Below are 21,350 nucleotides of genomic sequence, written 5' to 3' on the forward strand. Positions count from 1 at the left end.
TTTGGGAAGTGCTGCTGACTGTTGCAGGACTTCCCTGGGATCTGCCTGTGCTGCAACTTCCCCCTCCAGCCAGACCACTGTTATTTCCACCCACCCCAGGATACCAGTTACTCACTGGAGATGTTATCAGTGCTCCCAGATTCAGTGCAGAACCCCTGCACTGCTCCAGGCCCCGTGGTGCTTCAAGGCACTCTCATTTTAATAACTCTGCCCCATCCCACTGCCTTCTTATTCCTGTCCTAGGCAGGGACCAGGAATACAAATAATCCTGCCTCCCAGCTGAGTATTCCCAGCTCCTGGTACACACCTGGGAAATATATTGACCCAAGGGAGCAGCCAAGCTCTGCTCTCCCCTGGGCAGATCCATAGGATTTTAGCATAAATACCTGACATTTCAGTTTATTATGTTAATTGTTCACCAAAACAGAGGGGGTTTATTTGCAGTTGATTGTAATTAAATGCAGAAGGATTCTGCATGTCGTTCTGTGACAGAAACATGGAGAAAAAAACATGTTAAAATCCAGAGATGGGGGAGGAACTGTGGGAATTGAGAGTTTGGGCTGAGCAAAGGTTAAAATACTTGGCTCTCAGAACATCCTTCTTAATGAAGCCCAGGACGGGAATTTAATTTAGCTTAATTTTTTAAGCAAGACTCACCAGAGGAGCAGAAGTCAGAAAAGGAAAAAAGAAGTAATCTCACTCGACATTTACTTTTTCCTGTTCTCAGAGTTAACTGTGTTTCTCTTCATCCTTCACAGACCTTGCTGCCATCCCAGTACTGGTACTACATGGCCGAGATCGGGTTTTACTGGTCCCTCATATTTACCCTTGGGATTGATATCAAGCGGAAGGCAAGTGCTTGTGCTCTCCTGTAGCTTGAACCTCCTCTCCCGTGAGCAGGGAAAAGGTGTTTGCAAGGAAAAGCCGGGATTTGGTGCAGCCACTTGAGGGCAGCATCAGTCTGTGCCCGGCATCCCGCACCCATCCCTGGATCCCCGAGCTGCTGTGCTTGATCCGCTTTACCTTTATTTCCTTCTGGCCCTCCCAGGATTTTATGGCTCACGTCGTTCATCACCTGGCAGCCATCGGGTTGATGAGTGGCTCTTGGTGTGGCAATTACGTGCGGCTTGGAACTCTGGTGATCTTCGTGCACGACACTGCAGATTTCTGGCTCGAGGTAACCCTGCTATCCAGATCTTTTTTTTTTTTTTTTTTTAATGTCCTGAGTTTTTTTGGTTGTTGGGGTTTTGGTTTTGGTGCCAGTGAAATTTTAATCTTTTTTGCTACAAGTTCATATAATCCCTTCCTGTCCCCACAGGGACAAAGCTTTGCAGGTTTTTAACTTGTAAGATAAAAAAGAGCTTCTAGATAATTTAAGAGGAAACTTTGTTACAGAATCCATGATGAGGAAGGAGCAGAAGTGAACTTTCTCAGTACAGAACAGGGACTGGAAATAAAGTTTCTTCCCTGGGTTATTCTTCTTCCAGTGATAAAATTAAAGCATGTTGTCCACAGCATCACAGAATCACTGAGGTTGGAAAAGACCTCTGACATCAAGTCCAACCTGTATCAGGTATCTTCTGGCAGAAGAAAAGTTTCTTCTCCTGCACCAAAGGGAAAGTCCCTTCCCTGCACTAAGTATCAGTAGAAGTGTTTAAGAAGTGTCCTACTCTGCACAGAGCACTGTGATCAGAGCTGCTTCTGGGTTTCTTGGAAGACAAACACAGTGTTTCCTTCACTAGAATTACCCTGAGTTTATAGCCAGGTTTGAGAACACAGTTTCATCACCTCTTTTGGTGGCAGTGCCAGTGTGAACAGCCCCTGTAGGCTGTTATTTGTCCCTGTCCATTTCTGTTGCTGATACTCTATCTTGTATCAGAACAACTAATTGTGGGGTTGTGCACTTGGGATTGGTCCAGATTAAACAGGTTTTCTTGCTGGGTTACTTTTAATCCTGAACTGCTCCTAGGTCAAATTAACTGTGTGGCCTTACAAACAGTTGAGTTGACAACTGGTAGGGCAGCACTTGGATGAAAACTGGAGTTGAGCACCAGAACAACTTAATCCATCCCTGCCACTCAAAAGAAGAAAAGAAGTTAATCAAACTGCTGTTTAAAATTTAGGCTTGGCACCTGCAGCTTTGCTCACACTTGAAAACTTTGCCCAGGGTGGTTCCTAATGAAGCACGAGAGCTGGACAATTTATTTAGGGGAGAGGCAGCACGTACAGCCTTTATTAGTGGGGTAGAGACCAGCCCTGGGATCTGCTGCTCTCAAAAAGGAGGCAGGAGCTGAATTTGGCCCAGAGGAGGCTCAGTAACAGGCATGTCCCAGAACAGCTGTGTTTGAGGGGTCACTGCTACTCCTGAATGTGCAGGTGTAGCCAGCAGCTTCTCTTGGAATTCAGCCTGTTTGGAATCTGGTAGAAAAATGAGGAATTACCTCTCTTCTAAAGAGCACTTTGTGTTTAAATTGTGGCACTTTATATTCTGGTCTGAGAGCTGTTCTTTAGGCCTTTGCAGAGTCCTTTCCTTCAAGATAAAAGGAGAAATATAAACAAAGAATCTAGTCTGATGCTGCTTTATTAGGAATCAGTAAAATGATTGCTTTACATGTCAAACTGGGAGGAAATACTCTTCCTCCTTAGGTGGAAGATGAGTCTTTATTTATGAAAACACAGAATTTATTTCAGAGAATATTTATAATACATTTGGGGGTTTTTATCCACTGCAGGCAGCCAAAATGTTTAATTATGCTCGCTGGGAGAAAACCTGCAACATGCTGTTTATCATCTTTTCTATCGCATTCTTCATCACCAGGATCATCCTGTTTCCCTTCTGGTAAGCAATATTTAATCCAGTCACAGGCTTTCACTTCATTCCCACTCCCCCTGAAAGTTTAGTGTTGGTTTTAATAGAAAAAGGAGAGGAATGGACTGGACTTGAAAATTCTGCTAGTGAGAAAATTGACCAAAAACTGCATTTTCTTTAAAAATTATGCAACGATAACTTTAAATGAGCCTTTTGAACCTAAATAAAAGCTTTTATGTGTTATGTAACTTGTTTTGTAAATTGTAGTTAAATGCTATGAGCTCCTGCATTTTCAGGGGGACTGAGCTCCTTAACTAAAAGAAATCCTTTTTCCTTTTATTCCACCCCTTCTGCTGTAGCTGCAAATAGCAGAATACATGACTGTAGTTAATTTTTTTATAGAGCCTTCTTTCTGCTACCCAGTCCTTGGGTAGTGCCTCACCTCGCTCAGGTGAGGAACACTCAGAGAAGTTTAGGTGAACCAATTAATTTATGAAGCCAGCACAAATAAATCTTAACTTGCTAAGTACTTGCATGCCTTTGGAGTGCTATGATTTAATCTGCTGTGGAGTATCCACATGGGTGCTTAACATGTTTATCTTTTAAAAAGTGTTTAATGTGTTTCACATTCACAGCTCTAATTTGCCCCTCCCTTCCCATGGACAAACCCTTAGAGACTCAAGCTGGTTAAATTAATAGTTCTGAACATTGATCAACATAAGGTTTTAATTTCCTGTAGTATTTTCTTTCAGAAATGCTGATGTCTTTTACTTTATTGTTGTTTTTTTAATTAACTGTACAAGTGATCTGCAATCATTTTGCTTCACTGAGTTTCTTGTTCTTCAGTTCTTGAGCTTGGAAGCGAAACATGATGAGATTAAAGGGACTCAAAAAGCCCCAAATAATATAGAAGTAGTGAAGTCTGAAGATGGACAAAACATATGTTAATTAAAGAAAAGCCCTGTTGCAAAGCCTGTAGGATTTTCTCTGGAGTGTGGATTTCAGATTAGAGAGAATTTACACTAAAAAAAGGCATAGGCAAGCTCTGAGTTGCACAGTATCTAGACCACACAGAGATGAGGATCTGAAAAACAGGGACTTTTTCTAACCTCACTTAGAATACTTTCACGCCAGACTCGAATGTCTCATCTTCTGAAGTCTGTGTTTCAACAGAGATGCATAATCTAGTTAAGACAGGGCTTGTTAATTAATCTACCATCTTTGCAGAGCTTTTTAATATTAATCAGCTTGGAATATGAGATTAGAAATAAGTGTAAATAGCATGAGGAAGAGATCTTGCATCATAACAATGATCTTTATTTTTTAGGATTCTTCGTGCCACACTGTATCAGCCTACCTACTACTCCACAACCCCTGTCATAGCATATTTTTTATTCAATGGGATGCTATTAACCCTCCAAGGCTTGCATTTATATTGGGGTTACTTAATTTTCAAGATTTTGAAAAGATTCGTTTTCCTAAAGGTAAGAAATTTGTTTCTTCAGAAAGATGTGTGAAGTATCAAACAGAAGCCAATGCTTCCAATAGATTTACTTGGCATTTTATTGTTTTCCTGAGCTTTCAAGTCAGCATTTTTGATAGGGATCTACAAAGCATAGAGATGTTCAAACGTGCTTTGCACCTCTCATTGTCACACCCAATGCCTTGGTTGGAATATAAAGACTTCAGCTAGAACAGGGTTTTTTGCCTGTATTTGATGTTTTGTACCAATAGTAAATGAGAAATGAGCGTTCCCAAAAACTGAAGCCCTAAGATGGTCCAGAACTCCTCAGGAATTCCTTTGTTCTGAGTGAAAGCAATCTTCTGTCACTGGACTTTGTAGCAACTTACCAAAGCAGAAGTGAGTGATGAGAGCTTTGACTACATTTTTTTTCTGCAGAATTTAAATTTCTTCAGATTTGTCTAAATCTAAGATCACCTAAACTTGAGCACTGGTTTTGGATCACAAAAACCGAATTAAGCATATCTGGTATGATGTTATGGCTCAGTGAAACACTCTCATATTCAGATGGAGCAGAGAAACAGTGCAAGTCTGGTGCTGCCTAATCTGCTTTTACCTTGTAGAGAAAACTCATATGGGAAAAAACTCTGAAGAAAAATTGCCATTTGTGTCTTGTTTGATTGCCTGAAGTAGTGACATTTTCACAAGGTTTTGTGCAGTGAAATGTGGAGTGAGGTGCAGGGTAGATAAAATACTTAGCAAAAAGCATTCAAGAGAAGGGCTTTGGGGAATGTCTCTAAGGTTTGGCACAAGTATTGACAGGTATATTTTTCTAGTTAAAATGAAATTTAAGTTGTGCTGTTGAAAAATGGTATTTTTTTCTGAGGCTCAAGAAACAAATACTTCATTAAACTGAATGTCCTTTTATCTGAAACAGTTTATGCTGTGAAGCATCTTAAGGAAATAGAAATATTCCTTTCTTTGTGTATTTGTTGTTTGAGTGCTAACAGGAACCATCCTGTAATTATTGGAGTTTTGGATTCCATCAAATCTTATGCAAACAGACAGCTGGGTATCCTAGGGAGACCCAACATCTGCCCTGGAAGTTACAAAATCAGCCCTTGTAAGACAGCAAACAGCAGCACTGAAGGGACAAATCTGTGGAGAAATAGTTTATGTTGCTCTGCCTCTAAAACAAACTTCTATGTTCCCTTTGACACCGAGAATCTTATATTTCTTGTGTGTCATTTACCTCTGTTTGACTCATTCACCACATTATTTCTGGCCTGGCTTATTGAGGTGTAAAGTGCGTTACTTCTTGTTTTCTTTTGTGATTTTGACCTTATCTCTGTTCTGTTCTTGTCCCCTGTGCACAACCCCTCTTGTGAATGGAGAGACATCCCTCTGCCTCCCAGCTGAGGAAGGCTTGGCAGAGCTCTCCATCCGTGGTTCAGGTTCTGAGAGCACAGTGCCAGAAGGTGCTTGGATGCAGTGATGAACAGGACATTGCCAGGCCAGCTATATAAGGCCACCCTGCCCTGCCTGCTTATGTGCCTTTGTAAGGGGCAGAAATGTTTTATTTTGAGATAAGAGCTTTGTTGTGTTCGTCATTGCAAAAAAATGGGAAAGCACCAAGCCTGTGTCCCTACCACAGATTTTTGATTCCTTATACAGCTCTCTGAGAAGACGGTTTCCAAATAACATTTTTACAGTGGTAGCAGCAGCAGCCTGGGCCCTTTTCAGTCTGGATGACTTCAGCTGGCTTGCATGTACAGCCTGTTTTCCATAGCAGTGGCAAACTTGGCTGTGAAAGCAGCCGGTGCCTCCAGAGCTGGAAAGGCAACGTTGAAAAGAATGGTGTTGGCAAGGCAGCGTTTTTATACCAACATCTTTGTTATAGACATGCTGCACACAAATAGCTGCTGCTATTTTAGAGAAATACCAGTAGACCATCATCCTGGTGTTAGAAGGGGTTTGTTTCTCTGCCCAAGACTGCCTGTTTTCTGAATGAAAACTTAGCAATTTTTGATATTTTTCTTGAAGCAACAGTTAGCTACTTCAGATGGAAAAATGAAGTAATGGTGTAACTGGGTATAGAGACTTCTGTGGTTGTTTAACTGAAGGAAGCTCTGAGCATAAAAGGGTGTAAGGAATTTTTTCAGTGCCCTCTGTGCCTTGATCCTGGAGTTTTGGGGTCACTGCAGCCTTGGGAGTTGGTGGCTTCTTCTGTGCTGTCCTCTTCCACCTGAGGAGAAGATGGCTTTTGACTGAGAGTGGCTGGTCAGAAGCTCTTCATCTCAGCTGTCACCTCCCCCCTGCACCAGTAGAGGGGACAGTTATCCTCAACCCTCTGGGATAACTGCTCAGCCAACTGACTTGCTTCAGCAAAAAAGAGCTTGGACTAAAAATCTCATGTTTTGCTTCCTCCCAAATACTGCAGCAAGAGATGGCTGAGAACGAGGGAAAAGGAAAGAAGGGGGATGATCTTCTGGCATCCCTCTGTGTCCTGTTTTTCCAGCCATGGGACTCCCTGGCACAGGAACTGGTGGCACAGGGCAGCACTGGTGGCCTCCAAGCTCACCTTTCCCTTGGTGCTCAGGGAATGCCCTAACAAGGGGGAGCTCTCCATCCACAAGCTCAGCTGTGCTCAGCTACTTCACATTAAGAAGCTTTTAATTTTCTATAGGGGTACAGAGTTTTTTTCCAGTCCATTATTCTTACCTGTGGAAAATAGACATGTTCCCTAAACGTCCTTTCTTATGTGACATTTGTGATGTTGTGTATGGGTGAGGCCTGTAAGAAAAGCCCTTTGAGGTCAGACCTGTAGCCATGTAGCAGTTCTGCTTTGAGAGGAAGGAGGACATTCTTCAGTGTAATTTCTTTTCAAGTTAGGTCAGGCAATTGCAATGTTAGCTGCTGGCTGCCATCTTGATGTCCAAGGCCTTTTGTTGCTAGGAGACTCCGTGTGTTTCTGTAATATTGTTCAATTACATGGTTAAATTACCCACTTGTATCAAGTTTCAAGCACCACTGAAACATGTCTAGTCATCATGTCTGCACATATGAGAATATTTTAGGAAAATTGAAAAAGCATATAGAGAAGTATGTACATACGCACTGATTTAAAACATCTCGCCAGGAAAATCCCGTGGAGATTAAACATTTTATTTCCAAGGTCAGAAAAAGGGAGTGAATGACAGCAGCTTATAGCCACATTATTATGGCAAATTAAGATGTAAAATATATGTTAAACCCATTACACAGTGAGTTCAGGTTTTGAGACTACGGTGCTTTAAATATTGAAAAATATGTGTAAGTTGTAGGAAACGGGCATGATGTCCACATGTCTCGGATACTTCAGGGCTGATGCAAAGTCCATCAGTGGAGGGTAATGGCAGGTTTCTAACAGACTGTCATGTGTCCAGGAATAGGTTTTCCTGCTCTTGTAATTGTTTTGCCACCATCAGACCACCTTCAAGGAAGGCAGTGAGCTGCTCACTAATGGCTGCTGTTATTTAGGAGACGTCAGCAGCAGTTTTCTTGGATTCACTGCGGTTCTTTCCTCTTCCCAAAGCACAAAAGATCTTGGTCTGCTGTAGATCAGGATTTTGGACTTGTCACTCTTTAAAAACCTGTCTATGTTCGATATTCCTTTGGCATTTTGTACTTGGTTAAGCTTTTTAAAGACTGGTGGGGCATATCCTTGTCCATGGTTTGTGAATTCCTTATTTGGCCCAAATTCCCAAGGCAACAGTGAGAGTTAGTGTTCAAAGAATGACTAAAAACAGAGTAGGGGAAACTGAAAATGATAAGAAAATACTATTTTTGGTTGAAATGAGAGCTGTGAAGTGCTTGTTATGATACTTCTGCTGTTCCCACCCATCATTTTTCTACTGCAGCATTTTTCCACTTTTTTTTATGCTTGATCTGCTTGCATCAAACAAATTGAAATTTAATGAGAATTAGCACATTCAGTGAGAAGTCATTTCCTTCAGAAAAATGCCATACTACAGGAGTTAAACAGAGGACAAGGTTTATTTCCATAAGATTTTGTTTTCTTATGTGTTTTGTCAGGCCTGTGCTGCCCAGTGGCTGTTGGGGTGCTGCTAAAACAGACCTGGAGTTGCACTTGCCTGAATTCCAAGTGGCTGTTTTAAAAGCAGCAATACATTTTAGAGGATAACGATAATCTAGTGAGTTACATTTTCATGACTGGAACTGGGAAGTTGTGGAAAAACTTTTCCTGGATATTTTGTTGTTCCCTTCTAGACTGGGAAGGGCCAGTTCTGCTCTGGAGCTTGAGTTCTCTCAGTGGATGGTTTGCACAAACATAAGACAGGTTGAACTAGATTAGTAAGGGTTGCTTTTTCTCCATTTTAAAGAATGTGGAGAAGTTGAATTTGTTGGTTTGAATATTTATAGCAGATTTTCTCATGAGGATGGCTTACTAGGGGAACAAAATAAATGGGGGGAACAAATGAATAGCTTACTAGGGGAACAAATGAAAGCTTTCCCTCTTAGACATGAAAACCAGTCAATCTGGGAACCTTCCCAGTTGGTTAAAATGTTTGCCCTGGGGACATGAGTTGTTTAATAGCCTGGAGATGGGAGTTAGCCAGCCTGGTCAGCAGTGTGGAGGCTTGTGCCCTAGTAAAGGGAAATTACTTCCTGTTATGACTTTCTTTCATCTACATATTTCCCATTCTGCTCCAGCAATCTAGCTAAACCCAAGGCCTGGCTACATGTCTCACTTGATGCTGCCAAATTAATCTGAGGGAGGAGGGTGGGAGGCAGCAGAAGGAGCACAGAAGAGTTTGAGGTTTGGTATTTACAGGGACAGACAAGGAGCAGAGCAGCTGAGGAGCCCTCCCTGCCCTTCCAGGGATGTGGAGTCAAGGCTGCCCCCAGCCATGGATATTGGCAGTGTTCAGCCCACCAGAGCCTGTGGAAGAGGAAAAGCCACCAGGTCTCACTGTGCCAATCCAAGAGCACTCTTTGGTCTCTGGGGCCTCAACCAGTTTTCCTGGCACTGGAAATTAAAAGGCAGATCTCTGTTTAAATCTTTACATTTACTCCAAATTCTGAATGGGGTCAGCAGCTGAGCAGTGATTTCCAGGGAGGTGTGATATATATGCTTAGTGGATTGTATGTTACACCACACACTAAAATGTACTTCTCAGGTTTCAATACAGCAACAATGTTCTTTGCTAGATTTTTTGAATTATTTTTTTATAAACTCTGCTTAGAATCCCCATAATTCCACAACATTTTTCACTTGAATGCTATATAAAAATCAGGTAAACCTTCAAAACCTGGGTTAAAGGCTGTCATGACCCTTGTGGAAGAATGAACTAATGAGAAACAACAGAAAATAAATGGTGAGCATTTGATGGTAATAGATGGGTAGTGAAGGTATGGAAGCACTGGGGCAAAGTACCCTTCCACAGCCCTGCTGTGCACACACAGGACTGTGCAGGAGCAGCCTCAGTCTCCGGGCCAGAGTCCAACAAACCGGGGGTGTGGATGCTCCCTTTGCCTGTCTCACGTTGGCCGAGCCGTGAACAGCTCTGATGGCTGCAATAAAAGCCTGCCCTTTCCAAAGCCGCTGAATTTGACTTCAGTAGGAGCTGCAGATGATCAGTGCCTCTAAGAATAGAAACCCAAGCCTCCATGCAATCCTGAGGCTTCCTGGCCTGGCCATTCCCGAGGGTTGATGCAGGGCCAGGCTCTCAGCTGGTAGGATTGTGTCAGTTTTCACCAGCAATGGATCTGGCCAAACAAGCACCCCCGCCCCTCTCTGCGTGTTTCCTGGCACGAGGCAACTCCACTTCTAGTAAATCCCCCATCCAAATGGTTCTTTTGATGTGCAAGTTCCTAATTCAGAGGAAAGACAAATGTTGGTAAAGTTTTTGCTTTAAAATTAATTGCTTTACCTTGCTGTTCACAGAAGGGCATTTGCTGACAGTTTTTCTGGCTTCTCCTTTTAACTGCTTGCATCTTTTAATTTTCTAGCAGGATCTTTATGAAATGTTCCATTTCTTGCTCGTTTTATATATGCACCTATATAAAAATTATATATGTGTAATAGTGTGCATATGTATTTATTTTTTCAATTGCCAAAAATCAATTCACAGAGTGAACCCTAAGCCTTACAGAACTTTTGATGCCTTCATTTACTTTTTTTAATATATTCTGCAGAGGTTTGAATTGTGACTGTGTTATGAGGTGAATAATTCTTATATTTTCAGAGGGAGTTACTGAACTGCAATCTGGTGAATTGATTTTTTAAAATGATTGAAATAGAGCTAGTTAATGATAGGTTAATATCAATTGAGAAAGACAGTTGTTCTGTCTTGTATGTAAAGAAAATGTTTCCCTAGGAGGACCTAGGAGCGCTCCATAGTCATAATTACATGGCAAGAAGGGAGGAAATCCTTTAAAGGAGCATTTTGTCCTCTGTAACAAAACTGAAGTGAGTTTTGGTCAGGCACAGGACGTTGCAGGTTCCCCTCAGCAGGAAGCACAGAAGCCTGAGCAGGCAGGGATGGGTGTGAAGCAGCTTCAAGGTTGGATTTGTCTCGTATAACTTATGCTGTGCCTACCACAATTTCCAGCATCCCTCTGCATCTAGCAGAGTAAGAGTGGTGTCCCCATCTCTGTGTCATTTGGCTCAGTAAGAAAACTGCATAAAAATTGGTTCACTGGGTGCTACGTAAAGTGTTTCATACCCAGCCTTGATATCAGGCTGCAGGGACTGTATGGGAATGATTTTAGGTATTGCAATGTGAATTTAGGAAAAAAACTTGTTAGGTGAGTGACTGAAAATGAGATTGATGTTTAAGTATGGATATACAGTTTAGATGCATCACAACAGGAAAGGAATGGTCTCTTAGGATGCAGAGAAATGTCCCTGCTGGACAGAAGTGCCTGTCACATACCTGTGTGTTGTGGTCTCAGTTCACAGCACTGCAAGGCTTCTGCAGGAATCCTCTTTAGCAGCTGTGTTGTTTCAAAACATTAATTGAGGGCAGTATCATACCTCACTGAGAACAGCACGAGTGTCTGATCAGCTGTTTTGTAGCCAAAACAGCATTTCTAAGGAGTAAAAGTGCATGTTCTGATAAAAGTTCATACCACTGAACTCCTTGGCTTAAAGCAAGTTCTGTCCTAGGGTAAAAAAAAGTTCACTATAGAGAACAGCATCAAATGCCTATTATATTGTTCTTTGTTTCTCTGCCAACTGTGGATTTAAAATTGGAATAATTCAAAAAGCAGTGGGACATTATGACTCACTCGGTACCTCCTGGGCTTTTGACATTATCGTAAAGCCCCGAACGCCGCAGCGCGCGGCTCAGTCTGTGGATTTCAGTAACTCAGCCAGCAGACTCGGCTGGAACCACAGAGAACCTGATTAGCTGTAAACAATGACTTAGTTCTTCACAACACTCAGGGCATTCGAGCCCCAGTTCCAGGTGTGCTGTGCTGAGTGACACCACCAGTGAGGTTTTCTTGGGGTTAAATTTATCCTGTCAGTCAAAGTCAGGGACCTGTTCTAGTAGCAACATCTAGTTCTATCAGGCAATTCTTTTCAAGAATTGTGGAATTAGTGGAACTTCTAATTTACAAGTGTTCTTTGAGTTCCCTCTGAAAACTGTCAGAGGAAAGCTTGGGGAATGGATATTACACAGAAGAGATAGTTTAAATAAGAGGACTTTTTGCCACAAGATGTCCAATACAATTAACTTGGAAAGTCTGCAACTTCATTTAAAAAATGCAGAAAGCAAAGTCCAACTGTGCATCTTCCATGGAAGATAAACATTATTTATGTTGCCTAGTGTGTATGAGCTGAAAAGGGAAATGTATTTTCCAATAAAATCTTCCAGGCTGGAAATACAGAAGAGTTTGTTTGAATCCAAATGTATATTGCTTAGTCTCAATAGGAAAGTAAAGACTTATTAAGTCATATGTCAGCTGAGTTGAATTATTGATGTTGAATTCAACATGTTGAACTCGGAGATTCATCAACTTTATAGTATTATTTGTTAGAAAATACCCCCTTCTATCTATTTGGACTGACTTTTTATAATCTCTCTTGTTTATTATCTCTTTTATTTGAGGCAGTGGTTCCTGACCTGACTAATAGCTTTCATCTTTATACTTCAAGCTGTTTCCATATGTGCAGGTGCTGTGGAATTTACTGTCTTTACATTGAAAAATCAAGAATTAGTCAATGTGTTTGTGGATGTTTAAATGAAAATATTTTTAAGGTAGAATTAAGGTATAAGGTTCTGATTTTAATAGAAGATTTAAGAGTCAGAAAATTCCAGCTACATGTTAAGAATAAGTATTTGAAAATCCAAAAATCTAAATTTCACCAGATCAGAAAACAAAATTCTGGAATCAGTTCTAAATTGTTTTAATACATCAGTACTTGATAGGAGAAATCCAGTTAACTGTGTGGATGTAAGCTATGCTTAGCCCAAAAAATTAATTGGTTCTAGTCTTGTGCAGTCAGGGTCCAAATAGAAATCTTATGCTGCTGAGAAGCCTGGAGTCAGTGTTGATCCCACCAGGTGAGTTAGGCCTGGAACATCTCCCACCACTCCCATGGACACAGTTGGAATAATGGAGTGGTTTGGGTTGGACAGGACGTTAAAGCCCATCCCATGCCATGGGCAGGACACCTTCCACCATCCCAGGTTGCTCCAAGCCCTGTCCAGTCTGGCTTTGGAGAGACCAAGCCACAGCTGCTCTGGGCAGCCTGTGCCAGGCCTCCCCACCCTCGCAGGGAGCTGGCATTTGCTACCATGGGCCCTTCTCCTTCTGAGAAAGCAGAGGCACGTTGCTAAGGTTTCCTCTCTGTTTGTAGGATCAATCCACATTGCTGCAATATATTTTTGCCTTTTTAATGCTGCCTGGCACTGTCTTTCCTTCTGCTCTTCCACTTTCCACCTGAACGACCCTGCTGTGGCAGATACGGAGCCGTGGCTGCAGTGTGACCTCAGCGTGCACTGGACAAAGATGGCACATTCCCAGTAAAGGGGGGCAGGAGGGAAGGGTGGTGTCTGCCCAGCCCCACCTCAGCAGCGAGGTTCCCATGGTGTCACCAGCCCAGGGGACAGGAAACCAACACTTCCATCAGTTGTCAGCACAGCCATGTCCTGCTGCTGCTCTCCTCAGCTGCTGCAGAGTGCAGGGCCAAGGGCTTGTCAAGAGGGAAGTGATCTCTGAGTGCTTTATTGAGAGACAAACTTGTACAATTAGGAGTGAATTCTCTGTTAGTTTAGATGGAGATTTGAGCAGTATTTTTCTGCTTACAAGAGGCTGGGATGTGGCCTGTGAATTTTGTCCATCTCTTAACTTCCAGAATTCCTTTTTCCATGGTGAAGTCACTAAGAAGGTCCTTTACTGTTCATGTAGTGCTAATGACTTCAATGATACATGTTTTAACAGCAGTGAAATGCAAGAAGCCAAAACTACCTTAACAAATACGGTTCATTTAACTAAAAGAGGCAGACTGAGCAGCAGGTGGAAGGGTTAAACAAAAGGAAAAAAGATTATAAAAGTTTGCAGCTTTGGCTTCACTACAAATGGCTCTCTTGCAGACTTTATAGCATTAGTGTTGCTTCTCATAAACCTTGAAACCATTCATCCATTTAGAAAGATTAAATTGGTTAGTCATCCAGAACAGAAAATGTACACATCCATTTTGTCTGTTACCCAAAAACAGCTGAAGTATAATAAATGCAGTTGATGCCATTAAACTAAAGCATTGAGTATTAATGATGGTCTCAGCTGTGGTATTTACAGTTTGCCATCTCTTGTGTTCCTGATAGTATATTGATAGTATATTCATCTGCTGCTGCTCAGGGACAGTCAGAGCAGAGCCTTTGAGTTGGAAAACATCAGTATAATATATGATATGAGGGGCTCAGAGAAAGCATCTTGGTATTAAAGTGGGGAAAATGCTAGAAATGTTACAATTTTTGTTATGATTAGAAGGTCAAAGTTAAGAGGCACAAATTTCACTTAGGATATCTTAATATATTTATAATGGTCTGTTAAACAGTTTGCAAAGACAGGTTTGTTTGGATTTCCAGTTACAGATGAAGCTATTGCTATTTCAAGTTCTGTCACTTAAACAAGCCAGACAAAAATGGCCAGACTCTCCTAAATCAGGAATTTGTAGAGGCACTTGGTCAGGAAGCAAGTTTATTATTACAAAATATAATAAAAATTAGATTAAATTTAGCAGCATTTTTCCTTGATTAATATCAGGATTTCAGAAGTAACACTCTTCCCCAGAATTAAGAAAATTTGCAGGGATTACTTTAGAATATGAAAAAATTTAATCCTGCTGCTTTGAAATCTGTAAGATGTTCTCTTGAAGGCAGGGATTTACAGTGGGCTGGAAAAAACATGACATGTTTTTTAATTACTACATATAGCGCCTTTAATCAGAGCATCCAGCTTGACAGCATTAAAACCAGAAAGCCAACTCTATCTGAGTTTCCAGTTCCATGCTGGAAATGCCAGCTCATTCCTATAGGAAACAGGAATCAATATCACATACTGGCCATCATTCAAAGCAGAGCAGTTTGCCAGCTGCTCTTAAGCACATGCTTGAGCACCAGCAGCTTGTGTGCAGCACAAGGAGGGACTCCAAATGAAATACCACAAAGTTCCCTGACATTATTGCCAATGAGTCCCAAAGTGCTGTTCCCTGCCACTGCCCACAGTGCAGCCTCAGGGAGATGAGAGCAGTTCCAGGGAGTGCAGTGGATTTGGCAGCAGACACTGCTTAGGATTAGTTTGCTTTTTCTTTCTGAAATATTTCTGGTGGCAGAAAAGCAACAGTCTTCCCCCCACCCCCTCAGCATTTGTCTTTTACTGCAAATACAAATGGCAAAAATACCAGGAGGGAGTGAGGTGATCTGAAAGAGCCAGAACCTCATAAATTGTGTGGGAAAGGTTGTCTTGCCTTTTCTCTAACTGATGGCATGCCAAGTTTATTTTACAGTATTTACAGTAAGATTTGTTTGTTTTGATACCCTTTGTAAGTTGTTAGGGAAAAAGCAAAAGAAAATCTCCAGGAAGTTTATAGTTTGTGATGAGGCAGAGTTCAGGCTTTAATTTGCTTTCTAGCCCTATGCCTTTTACTAGGAGTGTAATATATAAAGGGATATGAGATTGCAATTGGATGAGTTATTACTGGGCTGTTATTTATTTTCTCTGTATGAATTTGGTGCTTAAGAAAGACCTCAGAGCAGCACGCTAAGGAAGTGGAATTGTTAGTTCATTCCAAGAGCAGATACAGGAGGGGCAGGAACAACCCTGGTTTCTCCTCCCTGTGTCACTGCTCTGACCTTGGCACATCACAGGGAGAACGAGCAGGCTCTGCCTGTGTAGCTGAGGTCCAGATGGATGAAATGAGAGCAGATTTATCCATGATGGAGTGGTCCAAGTGTGGCTGTGCAGGCAGGGGATGGTCTGTGCTGAGCTCCTGCCAGCTCCAGCACACGGCTCTGGAGGCAGAGCTCTGTCATGAGAAGCCCCAGCATCCTGCAGGACAAAAAGACACAAAAAGTGGTGCCTGTTCTCAGGAAATCAGGAAGAAGGAAGTGTTTTCTGGATGTACATCTCTAACTAGAGCATCCTGCCCTGAGTCTGTGGAGCAGGTTACTTACTGGTGTGGAAAGTCTTCCAGGTAGGTGAGCTCTTGTGAGCTTGTTCCACTGAAGGGAAAACAGGGGTGTTTGGGTTTAATGCTGAAGCCTTGATTGTTTGAAACAAACTTCTGAACGCATTGTAGGGCCTTGGGTTATGGCAGGAGTTGAGAAATAGGAGACTAATGGTGCATTTTATGTGCCGTAACAAGCAGCACAGCATGGTCTCACCTTTCCCTGAAACACAGGGAGATGTGATGACTTCTCTGTGTGGTGGAAACATTCACTGTTCCCATTTTTGACTGTCTGGGATGAAGCATGATTGCCAAATGCTAGGAGCTATGTCCCTATGGACCTGGGGACTTTCCTGAGGGCAGCCTGCCTCACTCACCCCTTCCGTCCCTGCTCACAGAGCAGCCGTTCTCCTGGGCAGTTCCCTTAGCAGGGTGATAAACCCAAGATGCACAACAGCTGGACAGACACAGCCTCCCCTGTGCCAGTGTTGACATGCTGTGTACAACACTGAGCAGGAAAGAGCATTTTAGGGTCAGCAAGTGTCTTAGAGCAAAGCTGGTGCCAGGAGATGCTGGCACAACTCATCACTGTTTAGCTTACACCTGTCAGAAGCAGGCAGCCTCTCAGCTCCTGTGTTTGGGTAAGTGTATTCATCATATTTAGCTTTTAAACAATATTCTTTTCATCTTCCCTGCACTTCACAGCTGTTATTCCCACAGTACCCAGGGAATAATAGTCACACTTTACAGGGAAAAACAGAAATGAACAAGAAGAGGTCAAGTGGCTGGGCCGAGGTCATAGAAGCAGTTTTGTCTAAAGAACACTTGGTTCCTTCAAAACTGAAGTGTTAACAATTGATCTCCCCTTGGATGTCAGCCTCCTTTTGGGGGCAGGGTGTGTTTCTGGGGGGCAGTAGAATTTGTTCACAGTGCTTTCTTCTCCCTAGGACTTGAAAGATGATCGGAGTGATGAAGAGGAGGAAGATTCTGTTACAGACACTGAAGAGGAGTCCACAAAGAGCAGCAACAAGAACAGCAGTGGGTCAAGCAAACACCTCCTAAGCAGCAGTCACCACTAGCCCTGTCCTGCCCCACCTCCTGCAGTGATTCCTGCTCTGGTTTTAGCCCAACCTACAGAACAGGATTTAAGTCAAAAGGCTTGTGAGAGACTGTGATTGATTTATTGTTGGCTACTGGACCTGGAAAAAAGCCCAGTTTAGAGGGGAGGGAGAAATTGCATAACATGACAAAATGTGTTAATGACCCACTTTTGGAATCATTGCAGAGTGTGTGGAAAGATGTTTGGACTTGCTGACTGACAGTGCTCCACAAGGGCAAAGCTCAAGAGAGTCAAGTAATTTAGTGTCCCATTGAGTCTAATGTTGTTTTTCAATCTGATATAAGATATATTTCATCAAACAACTTAAATCACAGATGTTTCGTGGTAGGTAGGTAGTGTGAACTCCATTAGGAACCAGAATTACTCAATGTGGGAAAAATTTGACAGTGCTGTACAGCGACTGGCATTTTATCTTTGCTTTTCAGTTTAAACCCTCATCAAAATGGGTATTTTGCTGAGTTATATTTCATTTCCTGGAGGCCAGGGGAAGCAAACATGGAGGAATTCAAATTACTTGTCTGTGAAGGGTTAGCTTCAGTGAAGAAATATAGTCTTTCTCTGAAGTGATAGATAGCTGAAATATTGTGTCAAGGAAGTCACTGTTAAAACAGCAAAACTCAGCCCCAATTCTCCATTGAGCTCCAGGCTTCTCAAATGTCTTTCAGTCATTTTGGCCCAGTGTTAGAACAGAAGGTGCAGAGAGGAGAGAAGAGGGGAAATGGAAATCGGGTCTTTTCACAGGTTCTTGTGCACTTACCTGTCTTCAAAAGTGCCAAACACCCTCTGCTCCTTGCTCATCTTCAGACCAGAAAGTTAAAACCAGATCTTGTCCACTCCCTTCTCGTTACCTTGTCTCACAGCTTCACATACTGCCTTCTCTGGAGCAAAGCCACCAGGTTCTGATTTGTGGTTCTGGAGTGTTCAGTGCAGGTAGCCAGGCACTGGGGAGCACAGGACTGGCACAAGATGTCACACTGTCACTGCTGCGGCTTCATTTGATACCAGGATCTGTATTTCCATCTCTGCTCTTTTATGAAATGGGGAATCACATCAGCTAGACCCAAACCTGGATGTATGTGACTTCAGCCACATGCTGTTGTTTATTGCTGTAACCAGTGAGCAACAGCTCCTCTTACCCAAAGTGCCTCTATCCTAAATTTGCACTTCTGTTCTAACACAAGTGGGGCTGCAGCAGCATTTTCAGTCCCAAGGCTCTCCATGGAGAGCCCAGGCCTTGTAAACAGGGCGGTGCCAGTCCCATTTCCCTCTGCATTAGCTCACAGGGTCATAAAGGATTTGTGTCATAAGTCTGGGAGGTGAGAGGCTCTGTATGTGCTTCTACAGTAGCTGAGATCATCTGGGGACCTAAATCCAGTAGCCTGACAGAGGCCAGGGGACCACTCCTAGAGCAGCCTCAGTGCAGAGCGTTCGGCTCAGAACGGCTCCGTTCCCCTCCGGCTGCTCCAGCAGGAATTGGTGACCTACAGGAAGCGTTGCAGGACTGACTTGTTTTCCCAAGATTTCCTTGGCAAAGGGGATGTAATTCAGTGACTGAAGCATTGAAAGAATGGGAAATGTTTGGGATCTCAGATATGAAGAAACAAGTGAGCTTCATGCAGTTACGAGAAGCTGTAGGAGGGCTTTGTTACAGAGGCTTTTTTAAATTTTATTTTACTAATTTTTTACCTGTGTTTTGGACCATTTTGGACCTAAATGTGTATGTTTTACCACAAAGGGAATTAAACTGAGGAAGAAGCATGGCCTACAGCTTCTGAGAAGGAAGGGACATGTGTGGTGGTGGAAAAAGACCCCTGTCCTGGTGCTTGTAGTTCCTTGGTGCCACTTGAGCTGAGTGGGCAGAACCCTCTCAGCAGCCTTTGGCCACCAATGCCCCTCCTGCACAGATGAGAACACCTTAAATACTGCAGGGGGAGGGTATGGGGAGTGTAAGCACTGATGGCAACATGTAAAGCAACTGGAGAGTTTGGCAGAGGCACAGTTCTTATCGGGGCTCTTTTATTGCCTGCATGAAAAACACTTTCCTAACAAAACGTGGAAATCCGGCGTCTTGGAGGATTTGCACTCCCTTGGGAGAGACAGCAGTGCTTTCTTCAAGATGTAATGGGGTTTTGGGAGGTGGCCAGGGTATTATCATATGATTTTGGTGCCAGAAGCTTTCTTCCTATGACTAGGAAAGGAATTTAGTAAAGGAAACAAAGAATGTTGTCGTCACAGGAGTGAGCCTCTGAACAACTACTGATTTTTAAACTGGAATTTATAGTCTCCTTGAGGCCAAAACTTGCCTTTCCTACTCAGGACAAATCTCCCACTGAAGCCAATTAATTCTATTGGAGTCTTGCCTAGGAAAAATTTTGGATTGCAGTTATCCAACCTAATTGCAAGAACTTTTGTTCTAAGTTGATGTGAAACTGAGATCTTAAGGGAAGAACAAAAGGTGGATAAATACACTCAGATATAAAACTTTGAGGCAAATTTTGGGTGAGTACAGAAGAATATGGAAGAAGGTAACATCCTGTAGGTGAAGATTGAGTCTGGGCACAGTAAACAAAGAAATAACATTGCAGTGGGAGGGGGGTGGAAGGCAGGCAGGCCATAGAGGGCCCTTTCCAGGGATTACTGCCACAGGCGGCCGAGGTGATCAGACCTGAAGTTTCTCAATGTAAACCACTAGGTCCTGGTAATAAATACCCACAGCACAGAAAGAAGTGGGAATGGGCTGTCACAGTGTCCCCTGTTAACATCAGATTGGTCATTCCTGGAGTTATGTGCATTTAATTTCCCCTTTTTTACTGATTGAAACTCAGAAACAAGAAGCTGAGGTCATGGGGCACAATTTCTGCTAAAGGAATTTATGTCATGGTGCTTCAAGATTTTCAGTCTATTCAATGCAATGCAATGAAGATTCAACATTTTTATAGTCTTGTTGTGCAGAGTCTCAAAGTGCAGGTGCAGAACAACTGTAGGTGTGTATGGGAGCACAGACAGACTCTGATATTTTCTTTTTACCATTTCACAAAGTGTGTCCTAGTTCAATGAATAGACACTGCATCTGGCTTTGCTGTATTGCTTTGACCATGCCAAAATATTTCTGATAGAGCTATAGACTGAGAATCAAATCTTAGTCCATAAGACTCAGGGGAAACTCTTCTGTTTTGTTTGATTTCTCTGGATTTAGTTCAGGTATTCCTGTCTGTGTGAACTCTGCTTCCTCTGTACTTGTGTCAGATTTACCAGCCTGCTCTGGACTAGGTTCACAGATCTCCTTTACTCCACAAAACTCATTTTGTCGATTCATGTTATTTGGTATAATTATCTTTTTTTTTTTGTTCTTTATGCCACTGACTTTGGTCAGTTGAAATACGCACTACAAATAAATATTTTTTAAAAACAGGTGTCTAAGCAATGATTTCCTTGTTTCCTCTGCCTTGCAGTGTCCTCCTTTCTGTTTTCCATTCCCTCCAAGCTTTTCAGTGGGAGCATCATTATTTCAGGAAATAACTCCTTACTCTTCCAAGTTTTTCTTTTGCCTGGAAAAAGCTGGATCACCCACAGCCTTCACAAGAGCTAACAGCACTGTCTGTAAATGAACTTATGTTTTTCTGAACAATTAACAAATGGAGAGGAAGCAAAATTAATGGGGACATCACCCATCCTTTGTATTATTCAAGGTTTATGCTTTGGCAAAAGTATTTGTGAGTGCTCCTGAGTGCACCAGGAATGTTACACCTGTTTTATATCTCTACCCAGCTGGGTTTTGAGGTGCAGATTAGAGTTGCTAAGGAAGTTCTGTGTGTTAAGACTGAGGTGCTACTGCCCAGCAGGTGTTGTGGGATTCAGTGGCTCATCACAAGCACCTGTGAGACAGTTCAGCTGTGGATCTTCAGCTGGCAAAAGCATGAAATCTCTACAGAAAACAAGGGAGCTGTGCTCATTTATATCAACTGAAAAACTGCTCCATATTTCTTCTTTCCATTTCTGCCTCCCTGGTTGGGAAGATTGCAGAGGTTCTGATTTACCATCTCTTCCCATGGGCAATCAAACAGAAGGGAAGGTGTTTCAGCCCAAATAATGAACTGTAGCAGAACACTTTGGTTTTATTAGCTGAATTCTTTTTTTTAAGCTTATGAGTAAGAATAAAGTAGATGGAAAACAAACCGAGCAGGGCTGTGTGAGTTTTGGCTACAAACAACTTGCAAACTGTGAAGAATAAAAAAAAAAAGTTGCTGAATTTGGAAGAAAAACACCATCTCCATAGGCA

The 21,350-nt window shown here is 42.4% G+C and overlaps 1 protein-coding gene across 5 annotated transcripts in view; it reads left to right on the forward strand.

The window, feature by feature from the left end:
- The window catches only part of CERS3 (ceramide synthase 3), a 42,983-nt gene extending 22,503 nt beyond the window's left edge, over positions 1-20,480 (forward strand). For all 5 annotated transcript variants that reach the window (XM_023933844.2, XM_086849567.1, XM_023933843.2 and 2 more), the window contains 5 exons: positions 759-851; positions 1,049-1,177; positions 2,733-2,839; positions 4,137-4,293; positions 16,899-20,480. In XM_023933844.2, the coding sequence (XP_023789612.1) occupies positions 759-851; positions 1,049-1,177; positions 2,733-2,839; positions 4,137-4,293; positions 16,899-17,030 (618 nt within the window). In that variant the 3' untranslated portion in view covers positions 17,031-20,480. The remainder of the gene's footprint in view (positions 1-758; positions 852-1,048; positions 1,178-2,732; positions 2,840-4,136; positions 4,294-16,898) is intronic.
- The last annotated feature ends 870 nt before the right edge of the window (positions 20,481-21,350 follow it).

Source organism: Cyanistes caeruleus, chromosome 13, assembly GCF_971803275.1.
Source record: "Cyanistes caeruleus chromosome 13, bCyaCae1.hap1.1, whole genome shotgun sequence".
NCBI lineage: Eukaryota > Metazoa > Chordata > Aves > Passeriformes > Paridae > Cyanistes > Cyanistes caeruleus.